At 41.8% G+C, this 18113-nt stretch overlaps 1 protein-coding gene across 2 annotated transcripts in view; it reads right to left on the reverse strand.

Annotated features, from left to right (window-relative positions):
* LRIG3 (leucine rich repeats and immunoglobulin like domains 3) overlaps positions 1–16821 on the reverse strand; it is a 53131-nt gene extending 36310 nt beyond the window's left edge. The window contains exons 1-3 of one of the 2 annotated variants that reach the window (XM_045467161.1): positions 16238–16821; positions 10582–10653; positions 10295–10369 (exon numbers count right to left, since the gene is read on the reverse strand). In XM_045467161.1, coding sequence (XP_045323117.1) covers positions 10295–10369; positions 10582–10653; positions 16238–16482 — 392 coding nt within the window. In that variant the 5' untranslated portion in view covers positions 16483–16821. The remainder of the gene's footprint in view (positions 1–10294; positions 10370–10581; positions 10654–16237) is intronic. The other variant, XM_045467162.1, reaches the window with a different exon arrangement.
* Between the last annotated feature and the right edge of the window lie 1292 nt (positions 16822–18113).

Consider the following 18113-nt stretch of genomic DNA (forward strand, 5'->3'; position numbering starts at 1 on the left):
CCAACTAGAGCCTTGAGCCTCTCATCTGTGGAAGATGGCAGCGATACTAAAATGAGGATGAGAAGGAGGAAAAGCAACTAGGCCAGGAGAGAGACATGTTCACTCTTGCCACCCCATCATGAAAAGCAACTGGCTGTGACTTTATTGTCTTGTCTGTCTTGGCAGCACAAGCCTCATTCAGCACAGAAACGTCTCTGGCAGAAGTCGCACTTGATACTTCAAAGCAGCAATCGAAATGGCTAGCATGAAGTTGAGGGGAGATGAGAAAATGCTGCAGGTTCAGGTAAACATCGGTAATACAGGAGTTTTTGGGGCAAGCTATGCTGGAAGGACAAGTTCAAGGGAGCGGGGAGTCATTTCTATGGGGTCCGAGTACCACCACTCAAGAAAGATGTCCACTGGGTCACTACACCAAATCTGAGACTGTTGTTACCTTGGAAAAAGCAAGTGTTAATGGGGCGCCTGGGTGGCGCAGTCGGTTAAGCGTCCGACTTCAGCCAGGTCACGATCTCGCTGTCCGTGAGTTCGAGCCCCGCGTCAGGCTCTGGGCTGATGGCTCAGAGCCTGGAGCCTGCTTCCGATTCTGTATCTCCCTCTCTCTCTGACCCTCCCCCGTTCATGCTCTGTCTCTCTCTGTCTCAAAAATAAATAAAAACGTTAAAAAAAAAAATTAAAAAAAAAAAAAGCAAGTGTTAATAGTGAAAACAGTTCTAAGTGTATATGGAGAGGCGTGAACAGAAAGGTTAACTGAACAGTGTCTTCTATAATTAACTGTATACGATATTAATTAGGGCTATCCATTTGGTCATTCATTTAACAACCATGCACTGTCTACCAGGGGCTAGGCACTCACGCTAGAGTTATAATTGGGTTGAAAACACACACACTCTCAGCTTTTATGAAGTTCCATTCTGGTGGGGAAAATGGACATTAAAAAAATCACACATACAGGGTGCCTGAGTGACTCAGTGGGTTGAGCGTCTGACTTCGGCTCAGGTCATGATCTCACGGTCTGTGAGTTCAAGCCCCGTGTCGGGCTCTGTGCTGACGACTCAGAGCCTGGAGCCTGCTTTGGATTCTGTGTCTCCCTCTCTCTCTGCCCCTCCCCTGCTCATGCTCTGTCTCTGTCTCTCAAAAATAAATAAATGTAAAAAAAAAAAAATCACAAATACACAACTGACAAATGTGACTGCAGGTATGACAGCATCATAGACACTGTAAATAAAGGTGATAGGAAAATGTGTCACATGAAACCTAAGTCTGACTTAGCAAGAGTTAGGAAAAGGGTGAGTACTGTGGGCAGAGAGGAAAGTGTGCAAAGGGAAGTGACGCAGAACAAGCTGGTACGCTCCTAAAAGCAAGAGCTGAGTCTGGAGAGGGCTCAGCAGGGGAAGATTCAGATCGGGCAAGTGCCTTGCAGGTCTTGTGAAAGATTCTGCTCTTGACCTAAGAGGAGTGGGGAATTCCTGAAGGGTTTAAAGAGCCACGGCATGATCACAAATGTTTCATATCTAAATTGAGAATTCAAACACCTAGCAAACCTGTATTGTGGGGACTGGTTTATGATTAATTGTAAAGATAAACGTAGAGTGTAACAAACACATCTTTGTGTACAATAAACTCTTTTATGTGCAAATCACATATAAACATTTAAAAATCCAATAAAAGAATACAACTTATCATATTAAGATGTTTATGTGTTTATTTTGTAAGACTTCAGCTTTATGAGCTTATTTCCATTAAACACAATAACGTCTGGGTTATTTACACTGGTAAAAGCTATAGCCTTCAGATGCAATGTCCTTTAAATACAAAGACACTAGTCCATTCATCCACATCACTAGAGCAGACATTTAGGGATGAGTTCTTCAGTTAAGGTGGTCAAATTCTATGGGCTCATCTACACCCACAAACGGGTAAAGATGATATGGTTTATGTCCACTTAATCAGAACAAAGCTCCCAGATTCCCCAGAAACTTAAGATTCTAATTTTGGCTAAAGCTTCTTCCCATTTCCCTAATTAACATGACACATTGGTAACCTTCTTTCAGATGCTGACTTATATAGGTTTGGTTTAAAAACAAACTATTTGAGCTTTACCACAGTTACACAGTTGCTTAGTTACATCATCACTTGAAATTACATCAATCATCGTATGTGAAAACGTATGTAATGCTTCCCTTCCTTTTATGCAGCTTTATCTGAGTTATAAACTATTCAAATATCAACACGCTTTAAAATCACAAATTGAGTTTGAGGAATTATTTAAATCAACTCTGTGCCATACAACCAAGCAATGGTCTCGAGTCACCATCTCCCAAGATGATTTTATTAGTCTGATTTTTGAAATGTAACAAAAAATGCATGCTTATGGATGAAATTCCCACTCAGTATGGTGTTGGCTTCTAGATCTATCTATCTATCTATCTATCTATCTATATATATATATTCTGATATATATGTATCCTGATATATATATATATATATGTATTCTGATATGTGTATATACATATCGTGATATATATATATATATATATACTGATATGTATGTATATATATTGGTACATATTCTGATATGTGTATATATATAATATGTGTATATATATTCTGATATGTATATATATATATTTTGATATGTATATACATATATACATATCAGAATACTGCAAATCTGATTTTTAATTTTTTTTTATTTTTGAGAGAGAGAGAGAGAGAGAGAGAGAGAGTGCGCACGGGGGAAAGGCGGAAAGAGAAGGTGACACAATCCAAAGTAGACTCCAGACTCTGAGCTGTCAGCACAGAGCCCGATGTGGGGCTCGAACTCACGAACCGTGAGATCATGACCTGAGCTGAAGTCAACGCTTAACTGACTGAGCCACCCAGGCGCCCCTGCAGACCAGATTTCTAATCACTAGTTCAACTCCACCCTTTTCATCATACAGAAGTCAATGTTTATATGATGCCCACCCTGTGGTCAATTTCCTTTTGTGGGAAAGAGAGATGTGGCCCTAACAGACAGCAAGGGCCAGAACACAGGATAGTTCTAAGGATGGATGGATAGCAGGTATTTGGCAAATCGTAACTGTTAATGATCAACAGCACATTATTTATCTTCATGGCATTTGATTTTGAAAATGAACATGGTTTAGTGACTTGAAAAAAAGGAAAGAAGATTCTGCGCTTCAATGAAATGTAGTCATTCTCCTGATTAACAAAAACGTCATTTCCTCCTCCAAACCTGTAAAACACTTAGGTGCATCACTACCAACTTACCCATGTCTCCTTTCCTTCTGTGGACCTCACTCATGCTCACGTTCCACACACACTGAAACTACAGCTCTCTACCGCACTGGGACAGCCCTAAGCATCTCTCCATCATTCAGGGCATCACCCTACTCGCAGCATGCCCTTGTTGTCTGTCTTCCCCCGTTATTCCTTATTTGAAGTCCCTTGAGGGCAGAGGCCAAGTCCCATTTTTCTTTGTTCCCTAGCACTGAGCACATAGGTGGTGTTGCTGGGCACCCCGAGCAGCTCAAAATCCACCTACAGACACACAAGCCCTCAGGGTAGAAATGCTGTTCAGTCATTACAACTGAGTTTTCACCAATTCTTTGAACTACTTGAAGAGAGCAAAAGTTTTCCACATAAACCACTCCATGCAAACGCAAAGTTCTACCTCCCTCCCTCCCTCAACTATGTGGCCAGGATGTTTCTCAATCCTGCCTTCCCCCTGTGACCCTCTGGCTCCAGAATCCACTCTGACCCTGCTGCAAGTGCTGCTGCTCGCACCTTTCAGAGCCGTCTCCTTCTGTTCACTCTGCCATTTGATCCTGCACCGGAACCACAGGAGATGGAGGGGCATACATCTCACACCGTGTTTACAGATAAAGAAGAGGTGACGAAGTCGGCCTGAGGTTGGGCAAGTCACTGGTGTGAGACAAGATAACAACGTGTGCGCCCCATTCCCAGTTCAGGTCTTTCCACTGTTGTACAACGGCCCCACCGTCTCTCTCCTGACTCAGATATTTAACGAGCACCTCCTGCGTGCCAGATTCTGGGCTGGGCTGCTGAGGGACTAACAGCTCAGTAGGACATGAGTCCTACCCTGGAATGAGACATGTGACAAATGCCACTGGAGAATCTGAGGGAGTTTCAAAACTGAAGGGAAAAAGCCACCATTCTTCTCAGAATTCCATAATATCATGCAGGCCACACAAGCTGCCAGCATCCCCAGATGCCCAGGACTGTTCCTTGCAGCGGGTAAATCACATTAGACCTCAGGAAAGGGCATAACCCCCGTACTTCCCCACATCCCAGAGCATCCCCGGTACAGGAGGGCACGTGATGCGATGGGCCCCACGTCACACCACGTCAGGCTCTAATGTCAGCACACGAGGGGAAAACATCTATCAATAACACACCCTTGAAGATCCCTTTGAGACAACAGCGAAGTGTTCTTATGCAGGCATATTCTCCCTCCCTGAGTCCTATACGACCAGTTTTGCCTTAAGTGTTGGAACAGATCGATTATGTGCTTTGTTATTGTTTCTTATTTTGAATTTTCAGTTCAGGACCTGATGAAGTAGTTCACATGTATGCTGGGCCCAAAACCTGAAGACCAAAGTCATCCCGGGTGGGCTGAGATATTCAAACTGAGAAAGGCAAATAATGAAGGGGGGCTTTTATTTCCCACACACTTCCATCTCAAACACACTGCAGGGCGTGCACTCACTGGCTAGAGTGGGGAGCTGAATCCTTTCACTACTTAAATTACTTCTCTTGTTCTTTCTTTTACTTATTACTATTGCTGTTGTTATAATTTATTATTATTTACCAAGCACGCAGAGTTGGAAGACACATTAAGTAAAACATACATATGCTTGGTCTTCACTGTAAGTTTTTAGGCACTGGTATAGACTAAGTAACAGGAAATCTGCCTGAACAATGCTAAGTGCATGTGGCTTTCCACATATACTCCTTAATTTTTATACCTAATTAAGCACCGACTACATGCTATTCATCTGCCAAGTGCTGGGGAAACTAAGAGCAGGCCCACAGGCCCCAAAGTATACTACGGGAGAAAAGTATGAAAAAAATCATTTCATTACCATGTAGGAGTTGGACATACAAGGTGGGAAGGCCTGGATAGATTAGGGGAGGCTTAAGGAGATGACCCTGACCCCCAGGATGCTGCACATGACCCTTCCCTTACCTTCAGGCCATGATTCAAGTGTCATCTTCTCAGCAGACCTCTCCTTTCATCCCCATTTAAAGTGTTTGGGGTGGCTTTGGGCTCCTGGGTGGCTCAGTTGGTTGAGCATTCGACTTTGGCTCAGGTTCCTTGAGTTCTCATGTTCCCTGAGTTCAAGCCCCATGTCAGGCTCTATGCTGACAGCTCAGAGCCTGGAGCCTGCTTCAGATTCTCTCTCTCTCTCTCTCTCTCTCTCTCTCTCTCTCTGCCCCTCCCCCACTTGCACTCTCTCAAAAATAATAAACATTAAAGTAAAAAAATGAAATAAAATAAAACTGTAAACCCCCTCTTGCCACAAACCCCTGTTACCTCAGCTCTTTTTTCTTCCTAGCCCTCACTACCTTCTGAGGACATTTTTTATTTTACTTTTTTGTCTTCTTCCATGAGAAGGTCAGCTCTGTGAGGGCAGGAATTTTGTCTGTTTGGCCAAAACAGTAATCTCAACCTGAGATGGTACCCAGCACATAGCAGGATTTGGCAAATACTCAGAAGCCTTCCTTGAACATATTAAAGGGCATCCGCCAGGGCTCTTCTCTGTTCTTGCTTCCCCATGAGATAAATGCCAGAAGAGCATTTATCAAGAAACTGAAGTGATCTTTAAACAAAAAAAATTGTTACTTAGTGTCCTCTTACTCCTCACTAGAAATGGAAACCTCACAGCAGTGACTTGTCTGTTTTGTTCACTGCTGTGTCCCCAGCACTTAAAACAGAGTCTGGCACTGTGTATTTATTCCACAAATTTCACTTGGGTGAATGATCATCATCACCATGATCACAGCTCATATTCACTGAGCACTCAGCATATGCCAGATGGTTCTATCTGTATTCTTTTTTCAGATCCTCACAACCCTAGGAGGTGGGCACTGTTATGATTCTCATTTTGTAGATGAGGAAACATAGACAGAGACTTGCCCAAGATCTCAAACCTAGTAGATGGAAGAACCAGCAAATAATTCCAACTTAAGCTTTGCTTTAATCACTGTTCTGCTGCTGTGACACAGTACTGGCATCACTCTTGGGCTACCATAGTGGTTCCCCCATCATCTGTCCCTTCTACATCACCCTCCGGCCACCCTCCACACTAAAGAAAAAATGACACTTTCAGATAGCGAAATTCATCACCTCATTCTGCCTTAAATCTCTCCATTGGCTGTCCATTGGTAGAGTACACATTTTGAGGTCCCACCAGCAATGTTTATAATAACCACCCTCGGGGCGCCTGGGTGGCGCAGTCGGTTAAGCGTCCGACTTCAGCCAGGTCACGATCTCGCGGTCCGTGGGTTCAAGCCCCGCGTCAGGCTCTGGGCTGATGGCTCAGAGCCTGGAGCCTGTTTCCGATTCTGTGTCTCCCTCTCTCTCTGCCCCTCCCCCGTTCATGCTCTCTCTCTCTCTCTCTCTGTCCCAAAAAAATAAATAAACGTTGAAAAAAAAATTTATAATAACCACCCTCGAAGGATGACATTATCATTTCTAGAAAAATTACAGGCTATAAAGAACATGATGGGCTTGGGAGAAATGCTCTACCCTTGAGATAAGAAATAATGAGAAAAGGCTTATTTGATTATAACTGGATTCCATCAGCGGTTCCAGAAATACTTACTGAATATCTAATCAGAACCAACTGGGTAGATGTGTTAAAATGGATGTTCCTGGGTCCCACCCAATCCCATTAATTCAGAATCTCTAGGGAGAGGGTCAGGAAATCGACATTTTTTTAACAAGTACTCTGGGTATTCCTTTGACATTCAGGGACCTAAGTCTTTTCAACTCTAACACATAGGCAAGTACTTACATGTTGAGCAATGCTATATAAAACCACCAGTGTCAAGGCCAAGATCTAACCAACTTTATTTAATGACCAGTGAGAACTCTTTTGTTCAATAATAATGTTATGTAACAATAATGTTATATAATTCAACAAAAATGCTCTAACTCAAAACTGCCCGAACTCAAGCCATAATTTTTACAGATGTCCAATGTTTGAGTGGCTCATGCTGCCTCACAGGAGGTCAGAACTACCATGTCTGGTGAAATTAACTTATTTATGCCAGGTCAACAGTTTTATTTTTTTAAGTTTGTTTATTTTGAAAGGGAGAGGGAGAGGAGAGAAGAGGAGAGAGAGAGAGAAAGAGAGCGAGCGAGCATAAGCAGAGGAGGGGCAGAGAGAGAAAGAGGGAGAGAATCCCAAGCAGGCTTTGCGCTATCAGCACAAAGCTGACGTGGGACTCCATCTCATGAACTATGAGATCATGACCTGAGCTGAAACCAAGAGTCGGGCGCTTAACTGAGCCACCAAGGTGCCTTATCAGGGCAACAGTTTTAATGTATGTTCATTCCAAACATTATTGCATTTCTTCCCTTAACATATAGCATCCTGCCACGGCTACAAAATAAAAAAAAAGAAAAAAAAATCACACAAACCATGTGCTGCCTCTAGCATGTCAAATGTGCTCTGGGTGGGATTCAAAGAAAAACAAGTCTATTCAGGTCTTTTACATTCTGACAGACCCCTAAAAAGGTTAGAGATGAACTTTGTTAAGGGAAAGTTCAATGCTCATCCAACCACCATCCCAAAGACCCTGGTATTTTACCAGGCTTCCCTGACATTATCAGAAGTGGTCCCTAAACGAATTCATCTCTGGACCTGGGATGCCGTTTGCTCCTGGCTCCTGAAGATGAGAGAAGGTGAAGGTCTCACCAGGTGCTCTTCTCTGCCTCCAGCTAGGAAGGGTCCCCACTGCACAGAGCAGCAAAGATATGGAGAACCAACCTTAAATCTTTTTGCTCAAGACTCCCAACTGATTTTTCCTTTCCTTTAATATGTTTCCAAATGATTTAACTTGCACAAATGACCCCCAAAAACCTATTTTCCTCCACAAATGTTATGAAAAAACAAAAACAAAAACCAAACACCTTGATCAAAAAGAAGTCAAACAGTCTGAGACCTACTTTGAGAGACATGGTGCTTAACTGTGGTGCCATGGCAAGTTTCTAATCTAAGCCATGGGATGTGGTTGAACAATCTCTTGAAATTTCAGAAATTTAAGTACTGATCTAATGTTCAAGTACTTCTATATAAAAGAAAATGCTCTGTCCTATACAACACAAGACAGAAATTAACAGTGCTTCAGAAACAATGACCGTGTACTGCAATATCGAAAGAGGACTACAGGAGAAAACAACACATTTGTAAAAGAAAACAGCCAGAGAAATACATTTTTCAACATATTTTATAGGCATGAAAACAATTTTTCACTACCTATATTGAATTAGCAGTCCCATCACATAAATAATCCTTTGCGGATGCTATGTAATCTAGGTAATAAATAGGATCTCTCATTACATAAAAACGAACAAAATAATCCCCGGTCAGACATGCTGCAACACATTAACGGGAAAGAAAGTGAGAGTCTTCAAGTTCAGTAAGAGATTATTCAGCGCTCACTAAAGTAAAACACAAATGAAAACAGGGAGGACAGTTCAAATTTCGAAGGCTTCTGTCTTTCCAGAGTTCTTTTTCAGTTTTCAAATTATAAAGGAAAGCTTGAAGTGTAATTAAAATCACCTAGGTTGTTTATTTCCAATAGAAGTTTCTAATTTCCTTACAAGTTCTTATGATTTCAACTCTATACCAAGTCAAAGAGAAGACTGTTTTCCCCACCCCACCCAGATTCTAAAACTCCATGGTGGACCCTCTCAACCATGAAGCACCCAATGACCCTCAACTCAAGACTCTCTTGAACATGCTGACAGAATCTGCCAATACACAGGACGAGAACAGCAGGGGGGAAGAGGCATTCCCTGGGATTTAGAAAGGCCCCACTGGTCCAATGCGAATAGCTAAAGCTGTTTAAGATACCAAAACCAGTACTCCATTTCGACACCAAATTCTTAAGCAATTATGAAAGACAAAGAAAACAGGTATTAATGCTAGCATAAAAATGTTTCTTAAATTCAGTGTTTATTTGTCAAATACCAACTCCTTTTTCTTTCATTCCTTTCTGTTTCTGATCTTTGGAAAAACCACATCAGTATCAAATGTCACTTAGTTCTTATTCAAACAGAGGAAAGCAGACACAGCGGCTGCACTCGTGACTTAGGTGACCTGGGCCCTCAGTAAAACCCAACCTCTATAAATCACCAGATGTAAGCAATTGGGTAGTGATCACTTTAATTAATTGAACAGCTTTCCTGAAATTTACTGTATAATTTCAACCCTCACAACACCTTTCCTAGAAGCAAGCAACAATGGTGGTTTTTTCTTAAGTTGTATTAGGAAAGAAAACATTTTAAGCTCAATGGCTTAAATATATTTTTAAATTATTCAAGATCATGGTGGCAAGCTACTTAAATTTTAGAAATTAAATGTTGCACATCCTACATGCTACCCTTAAGTGCCAAAAGTCAAAATTATGCCAGAACCTCTCCAAAGCATGAGTATAAACATGTTATTTGTCCTAAAAATACAGGAAATTTAGCACAATTTTATTTGAAAACTCATCTTCGTAAAGTAACATGCAGTGGTGTTTATAACTTCAATCACGTACTTAATTTTAACTGTATAAAGCTGATATTTTGATTTATTGTCTCTGAACCTCGATTTCTGCTACAGGTACCACACTTAAAAGAGAATACTTCAGTGTCTTATTACCAACTCCCACTTCTCACAAAACAATTCCAATCACCCTCCACCAGGAACTATGTAATACCTAACCCACAGATCCCATGCCGACCACTGAGCAATAACCAGAATTAGTCCTAGTCTACAGGACATCATCCAACACCTGTCTCTATGAGGTGAAAGCAGCTCTTCTGAATCTTGGAGACCAGGTCAGCAATGAGAGCAACACATAAAGTGTGTTGTTACAATGGTACTTCAAATTTGGGAGAAAATGGCTGGAAAACAAGTCAACCAATTTAAAAAATGCTTCTACATTATCTATAGAAACATTCGTATTTTGCTTGTAAGACCTTTACTCTAGCAGAACTGCTACTACCCGTGGTCCTTGCAAACATACACACAAAATCCTAAGGTTCACTTACAAGGAGAGAAGTGTAATATTTGCTGAGACTGGTCCTAGATTTGGAATGGTCTCCAATTCATTGTTGTTCAGTTTCCTTTAAGTGCCAAAAAAAAAAGGGGGGGGGGAGAAAAAAAGACAAAAAGAATGCTGATTAGATAATCTGTAATTCACAGAGGTAAAAACTTTATAAAATTAAAGATACCTCCCAAATTAAAAGTTTTTAATAATTTACTGTTATCTAAATGTTCTTTACAGTTAAGTGGTATATTTTATTCAACCTCAAATAGAAAGTAAAATAAGACTCACACTTCTCGAAGGCTCTGAAGGTGGCTCATGGAATTTGCCTTGATTAAAGACAATCTGTTGTGACTCAAGTCCCTATGAGAAAACCAAAATAAAGTTATAGGTGGTTTCAAAAACAAGTCACTAACGGTCTTTAACAAAGTGCAAGACAGTTAGGAAATATCTCTATCAACACTAGTGACAACATAAGAAATAAGTGGTTCATCCTTTCCCCAAACTAGATGGTAACCAAACTGCCAAAATCAAAAATACAAATTCTGAGGACAAAATTAGTTTAGGAGGCTGGAAGATTCAAGTGCTTTGAGCCTACAAATTTTTAGGAGATGTTTTTTGGCACAAGGTGAACAGATCTTTTGTGAACTGGTTGTTTTGCTTCACCCTCCCCATCCCCTACCATCTCCTCGCTTCCAACCTGATATGATGAAGTCATGGCCTATGAAAAGTGGCTAATTAGGCAGGCTGCTGAAACTCAAATCTCTAAAGAAACCTTTTTATTATTATCATAAAATTAAGGATCGGTGTCTTTATTACAAACAAAATAGAAATTGCTTTTTATACATATTTGTTTCTCTGGGTTTAGGCACCAAATTATTTCAAGTACCATTTTGTGTGTGTGTGTGTGTGTGTGTGTGTGTGTGAGAGAGAGTAGGAAGCCACCTGAATTCTACTTTCCTGAATTTCCCAAATCTCAGTATCTGATAATGTAATGTATAATTTAAACCACATAAACCACCTACAAAGTAGGCTGTATAGAAACCTATGATCAGACTTTTTTCAATCGTTAAATACATCTGCTTCTTACTCAAAGACAACCTGAGTAACAATTTCCATAAGACAGCATTATTTTTAAGAAAGCAAAACAAAACTTCTACTTATACAATATTCTAGGCCAGGCCATCATCTGAGCATTTAAGATTCAAGAATTTTAAAGAAACCCAGTAAATATTTGATGGCATTCCCTTTATGTGTTAATAAACTGAATGTGCGCCTTCCACGTGGTATAATGAAAACGAAATGGTTGGAACAGCCATCGAAAATCAGGCTTACAAGCAGTATGGCTTAAAGCTCTCCCACTGAAGGAAGCTTACCAACCCTTACCAAATTAATTCTTTCAGTGTTTAAAAATGAAGACTTGTAACTAACCCAAGTTTTAGGTAACCAAACTTGACTGGAGAAAAGCGTGAACCAAAAATAAAGGGCCGAAGAATCACATCCAGAGAAACACAGTGTAACTTGGTGCACATCTATTAAGCTAACAATTAGAAACCAGCAATCCTTTCAAGTCTTTGAATTTTTATTTTGAGAATAAACCTGGATTTCTCTATTTCACCTAAATAGAAAAAAAAAAAATCTGCAAAGGTTTTATTTGAAACATGTTTGCTTAAAGACCTACCAGACAGTAACAGACATGAGTAGATTTGTTCTGGTAGAGTTATAACATGAAAAAAAATCTGGCACAGTCTTTAAACTATAAAAATCCTGCAATTACAACCACTGCTGTGCATGCTCACCACGCTGGAGCCAGACACTTTCCCTCACGGCCCAGCTCACGTCCGTCTGGAGTTCATCAAGGAACCCGTGGGCCCAGCAACTCACGTTAGGATTCAAACAAAACCTGTGTGCTTTTAGCACCACAGACAGTCACGGATTTCCCACAGGGTTTCAAAAACAAGCAGCGAAAAGAGTCCTTCACCTGGGAGGTAGCCTGAATCAACAGAGAGTCTCATTTGGATCCACTTAACTAAAGAACATTGAACCAGCATAAAACTGCGTCCCTGATTGTTTCAATTTTTAAAAGGAAAAGGGGAGCCAATCTGGCATTGCCATTTAATACAGGTGGTTTTCTTTTTAATTAGAAAAAACTAAAACCACACTCTTCGCTTCGTTTTAAACATTATTTCATAGGGCAATCCTGTGAGAAAAGAGAGCGAGTGTTGAGCTTTTTTTTCAACCAGTAATGGGATGAGATCTCCAACAAAAGACCTTTAAAATGAGAAACTGCCTTCCAAGAACTATGCACATGCTGGGGACCACTCATTTCTGATCCAGAAGCGGGAACTGGCAACCTTAAATATTTCAGTTATTGCAACACACTTCCATTCCTGAGTTTTGTGTACTATTAAAACCACATTATATGTGGGAGGAAAAAAAAATCACCTCTTAAGTGACTTTTACTACTAAATACTTAAAGCCATGAATCTTTGAATGCATCTAAATTTAGATTTAATACAGTTTATGTTTCAGAAATGATTACTTTCCAGTTAAAGGATGTCACATTTTCCTCAGTCTTCCCTATATTGTTTTTATGGCTAAACCACATTAAAAACAAACACAAGTCATACAATGTCGATATTTTCTTAAACCCGCAAGAACATTCAGGGAGAAAAGCAGATTCTTCATTTTTAGGGTCCCATTAATGAACACCTTCCCCAGGAAACCTTACTAAAAAACTCTGTAGAGTGAGGTTAATAAATGTGAAAAGTGGTGAGGCAAGGAGGTGTGAACTATTTACCTAGAACTCAGCCGGCCAAATGCTTGAAAATTAAATGCTACATGGTAGAGAAAAGTCTTCCTGCACGTTAGCAAGCAAATAAATATACATGAAAATAATTCATTTACAACATTTGGTTCCGGCCATCATTTTGTTCCTTTTAGCATTTGGAAATCTGACTTCCAAGTCAAATTTTAAAATGCAAATCCAGCTCAGCTTCTTAATCAATCCCACTGGGGCCTGCAGAGCTGCAAATTCAGCAGAAATCTGGGAAGCTGAAAAACAAAAAGCCAGGCTGTAGCTGTTTTAAGACACTGATCCAAAGTGACTCATAAATCAGCCTGCTATGTTCAAGTTTTAGTCTGGAAAATACAGAAAAACAGCTGTGAAAACCATAAGGCCCATTACCCCCACTCCAGCCCCAATTCTGGTACCGAGCAGACGATTTCTAACAGGAGAACACTAAAGCCACACCAGCAGAAAGTACCTTTCGGACTTTCTCCTCAGCCCAGCTAACTCAAACATCTCTGTGTGATAAGATAATTCTCAAACTCCATTGAGATTTTAATACGTTTAGCTCTCACTGGCAATTGAGCAACTTCTCTCTCTTTTGGCTAAAGTAACATATTCCAACAAGCACTCCTCTTTGGGTTCAGAACTCTGTAAGTGCAAACTCAAAAGATGTAAACTCAAGTCTGCCTTTAAAGGCAGTTTGTAAGCAAAGACTTCCAGTAGTTACTGTTTTAAAAGCCACTTTCAGTAAAGTACTACAAGTTACTTTTGGAAAAGGGAACTACAGTATTATTATTTTACAGCTCAAACTATTCCATTTTTCACACACGAGATTCTTAAGGCAATACACTACAACCGAATAAAATGAACAAAGTACATACGCACGTGCATTTAACTCGCAAATTCAACAAAAGACACAAAACACAAAGTTTTCCCGAATGGTGCTCTCATCAATTAGTCCTAAAGCAAATGTTTACTATCTTAATTACCTGAGAAAGAGTTAAGATACAGGAAAGAATGATACGTACTCTTCTGTTTAGTTCTCAACTCTGAAAGTCTACTTAAACGCTTTTATAATTGTGTAAAATTTAAGAAACGGTGATCTTATGCCTCCTGTTCCAAACACCAAGTAACAGAGAAGTAAAGCCCAATTCCACGTGTTTTTCTGCTCCTTTCAAAGGTGGAGCTAGGAGACCTCTAGAGCTTTAGGAACAAAAGAAACATTTATAATAAAGAATTTAGACCGCATGGCTTGGTGACAACTACAAAGTTGGTTAAAAGTCACACAAGTACAAGGATGACAGAACTGTCCAATGAGTGATCACAGTGGGGCTTCTGACAACAGACCTGGTGCTTATTTATACAAGTGGAACTTATTTTCACATATATTTAAGGAATGTGTACTTGTACTGAGACAATTTACTGCTGGCGGAAATGTAATTAAAGATTGTGCTAACCAAATAAACTGTAATTTGTTTTTAGTGTGCCACCAAATTATCTGCAAAACAAAATCCTAATTAGGTCAGCTACTTTTAAGACAACGTTTCAATACATATCAAACCCCTTTGGGTTTAACTCAACTTCTAATCAAGACCAGTACAGTTATTTTTTTTTTTTAAGACATCCAAATTCACACCAAAAATATATATTGCACACTGGCATGACCCAATAGACTACTTGGCAATGAGAAACTACTAATATAAGTTTGGCGAATGATTCAAGCATTTCTAAACACACCCCAGGAAGGACTATTCATTTCTTTTTCTCATCTCTCTATTATTCATACATGTTCACCTCCAGTCATTCAAATGTTCAGTTCCATATGTTGTCAATAGAGCCATTCACATTTCATGAATAAGGCAGCATGACCTCCACAAGAAGCAATTGAACAGAATTAGCCACAACTAATTGAAAGTCTTCCTGCTTCGGGTTAAAGCCCTTATCTCCTTTCAATTGTAAAAAAAAAAAAAAAAAAAAAAGACACTATTAAAACATCATAAGAGATTAAATCATCTAAACCTTTAATTCTACTTTTCTGTTAAAGTAAGGTTTATTAACACAAATAATGTGCTTTTGGGGCCAACAGTCCCACAATTCACAAATAAAGATTTTGATTAGCGCAATGATTTAAAAACACAATTTCTTAAACTACCAGACTAAACTTTCTACTACTATTACCAGGATGAAGGCAGAATTTGCGTTGCAATTCTGCTAGGCCCAAACCTAAGGATTGAGGATGGACTGTATTTCAACTTTTTTAGACAAGATAACTTTTTAATTTTTTTTGAGAAACACAAGTTTTGATTATTTACATTTTACACAAGTCCGCCAATTTTAACAAAAGACTGGGGCCTGGAGAGCCTAAGGAGAGGACATTTGGAAAGAATCAGCCTTTCCAACTAAACTACATTTTCTTCCTTGTTCTTCCACGCAGTTGGCAGTGATTTCAAGTTTTCAGACTTCACAGCTAGCTTCCAAAAACTTGCATAACAGCGTCCAGTCCTCTGTCCTAAACTGTTTGCTGAGAAGCTACAGAAATCACGCCCTTCGTTCTGAAAACTAGTTCCTTCCTTTCCGTATCTACTCATCAGTCTCGCCGACTTCTTACCAGAACCAGGATGCGTTACAATTTGGTGGAGGCTTTACGGAATTTCTTATAGGCGAAATTAAGCACAGGGGAAGAACAACAAAAGGATGTCTACTACAGCTTGGACGGAACTCTGGCGAGGGGGACTTCTCAAAGGCTCACTCAGTTACTGGTTAGGAACAGTAAAGGGGGCCAGAACCAGTTAGAAACTGTAGTTGAGCCACAGGATCACACACTCAGGGAGAACTGCAAACGCCGGTAACACGTAGGTTGCCACCTCTCCTGTCCCGCCCTCGCAGGGGAGCGCAGTGGAATCCCCTTGGCAGGCTCAAGGCTCAGGACCCAGGCTCTACCCTTTGGAGTTGTCAGCAGCTCCCTTCCCCCGCCCACCTGCAGCCAGGCACCGGGGTAGAGAGACTGAGGCCTCGACGGCTCCTTTTCCGTCCCCAAGGAGCGCCGCTCGAGGCCTGGGCCAAGAGCAACTGCTCCAGAAGGGCCAACTGAGCGCCGAGCCCCAGGCCCCTTTCGAATCTCGAGCGGCTCCCCCCAGTGCCCTCGAAAATACTTACAGCCGAGCGACCCACGGCGGGAGCGACTCGGGAAGGCGCGCCAGCCGCTGGCGACTGCAGTCCAGGAGGTCCCCGAGGCAGCGGCAGGGAGCGGGACACAGGCGCTCGGCGGCGACCCCAGAAGGCTGCCCGAGTGTCCCCAAGCCGCCGCGACCGCTGCCCTCGGCCGGGCCCAGCCGCCCCAGCACCGCGCACAGCAGCAGTCCCAGCGCCACAGCCGGCGCGCAGAGCCTCGGCGCGCCCATCGCACTCTTGCGGCCTCTAGCTCGGCCCGGCGCTCCGCAGCCGGCGCGCGCTCGGGGTCCGGCACAAACTTGCAGCTGAGAGTGGCCGCCCGCGCTCGGGGCCGCGTGTGCGCGCCCTGTCCGGCGCTCCGCGGCAAACTCCCTTATTTTACGCCCCGCAGCGAATCCCTTTCATGCCCCGGAGCAGCGAGAGGAAAACCGGTGAGGACGGCCAGCTGCGACGGCGTTGCAGCCCCAGCAGCGTCGGCGCGCCGAAGCCCCTCTCGCCCGCAAAGAAACTTTTTGCCTCCTCCCCGCCGCGGTGCGTGAAGTCCCGGCGCGGTGGAGTCGGGAGGCGGGGCGTGCGGAGCCGTCGAGCGCCCATTGGCCGGCCAGGCCCAGTCTCCCCGAGTCCACGTGACAACAACAGGCCTCCAGCCCCGGGCGGGAGCGCGGGAGAAAGTGGAGCTGAGATTGTAGGAAATTTGGAGTTAGAGTTTCCAGCCTCTCCGGCCAGCAGTCTCCACTACGTCCTGGGAAACATATATCAAATGGAGTTGAAGAGAAAAAGGGAGTGTGCAAACAACTGAACACATCATTAGGCCAGCTCTCGGAGTTGGAGGTATTTTGGCAAACTTGAGAGGAGTAAAGTTAGTCCTGTTATCAGGAAAGTTTTCAATTCCAAATTAAAAAAAAAAAAAAATTAGAAATTATCCACAGATGAAATGATGGTTTCAGTAAAAAATACGGTTCCTTTAACATTAATAATGGTTGATTTTTTTCACACATATGTCAGCTCTAAAGATAAAAATAATAAAATGTAAAAGTCATGGCATTGGAAACGGTATATGGCGTGGAAATAGCCAGCCTTAGTGCATTGGGTCGAGCTGGGAGGAAATTCTGGGAAATGACCTTCCAGTAAACTGTGATGGCAATCGTAGAGCGTATGCAATAGCTAGGAATAATAAAAATAGTCAACAGTCATTTCAAGGCAAAATGAAAACTAGGACCTTGGAGGAGGAGGTTAATATAGGCCCCATAGTCTACCTGGGCTTTGAGTGATGACAAATTCTGATTGAGAATGCTATCAGGCTAAAAGTACTGGTATACCTGCTTAGCTAGGGGGTGTGGGGACGGGGGTTGGGGAGTGGGGTGGATTCAGGCATATAGGACTTCCCCAGTGAAGTCTGTGTCCTGACTTACTCCTGCAGGTGGTTGGGGCCACAGGATGTTGGAAACCTCGGAGATAATCTGTGAACATCCTCCTCCTCTAGGTGAGGATATATACCCAGAGAAGGTAACTAATCTGTTTGCGGTGAAAAAAGGAAGCTTATTTGAAACTTCAACTTCTGCGGTCGTTGTTTCTTGCAGGCCATCTGCCAAAGCATTCCTTAGGGACTGCTTAAACTGTTCATTATTGAGGAGTGGACGTAGTTTGTCCAGTGGAGACTTTAACCCCAATTCCAGTGCTCTTTGATTTCTACTGCAGCAAACCACCTGTTAATAAGCACTCCCATTCTTGGGGGAGAGTAAAGACTCACTTTGAAGTTGAAGAACACTTTAGATATGATATCCCATCCTCTTCCTTTCACTACTGTTAGTGTCAACTCCACCACTTTTTTGGATGATGTACAATTAAGAAATATTTATAA

The sequence above is a fragment of the Leopardus geoffroyi genome, chromosome B4, assembly GCF_018350155.1.
Source record: "Leopardus geoffroyi isolate Oge1 chromosome B4, O.geoffroyi_Oge1_pat1.0, whole genome shotgun sequence".
NCBI classification, from domain to species: Eukaryota; Metazoa; Chordata; class Mammalia; order Carnivora; family Felidae; genus Leopardus; species Leopardus geoffroyi.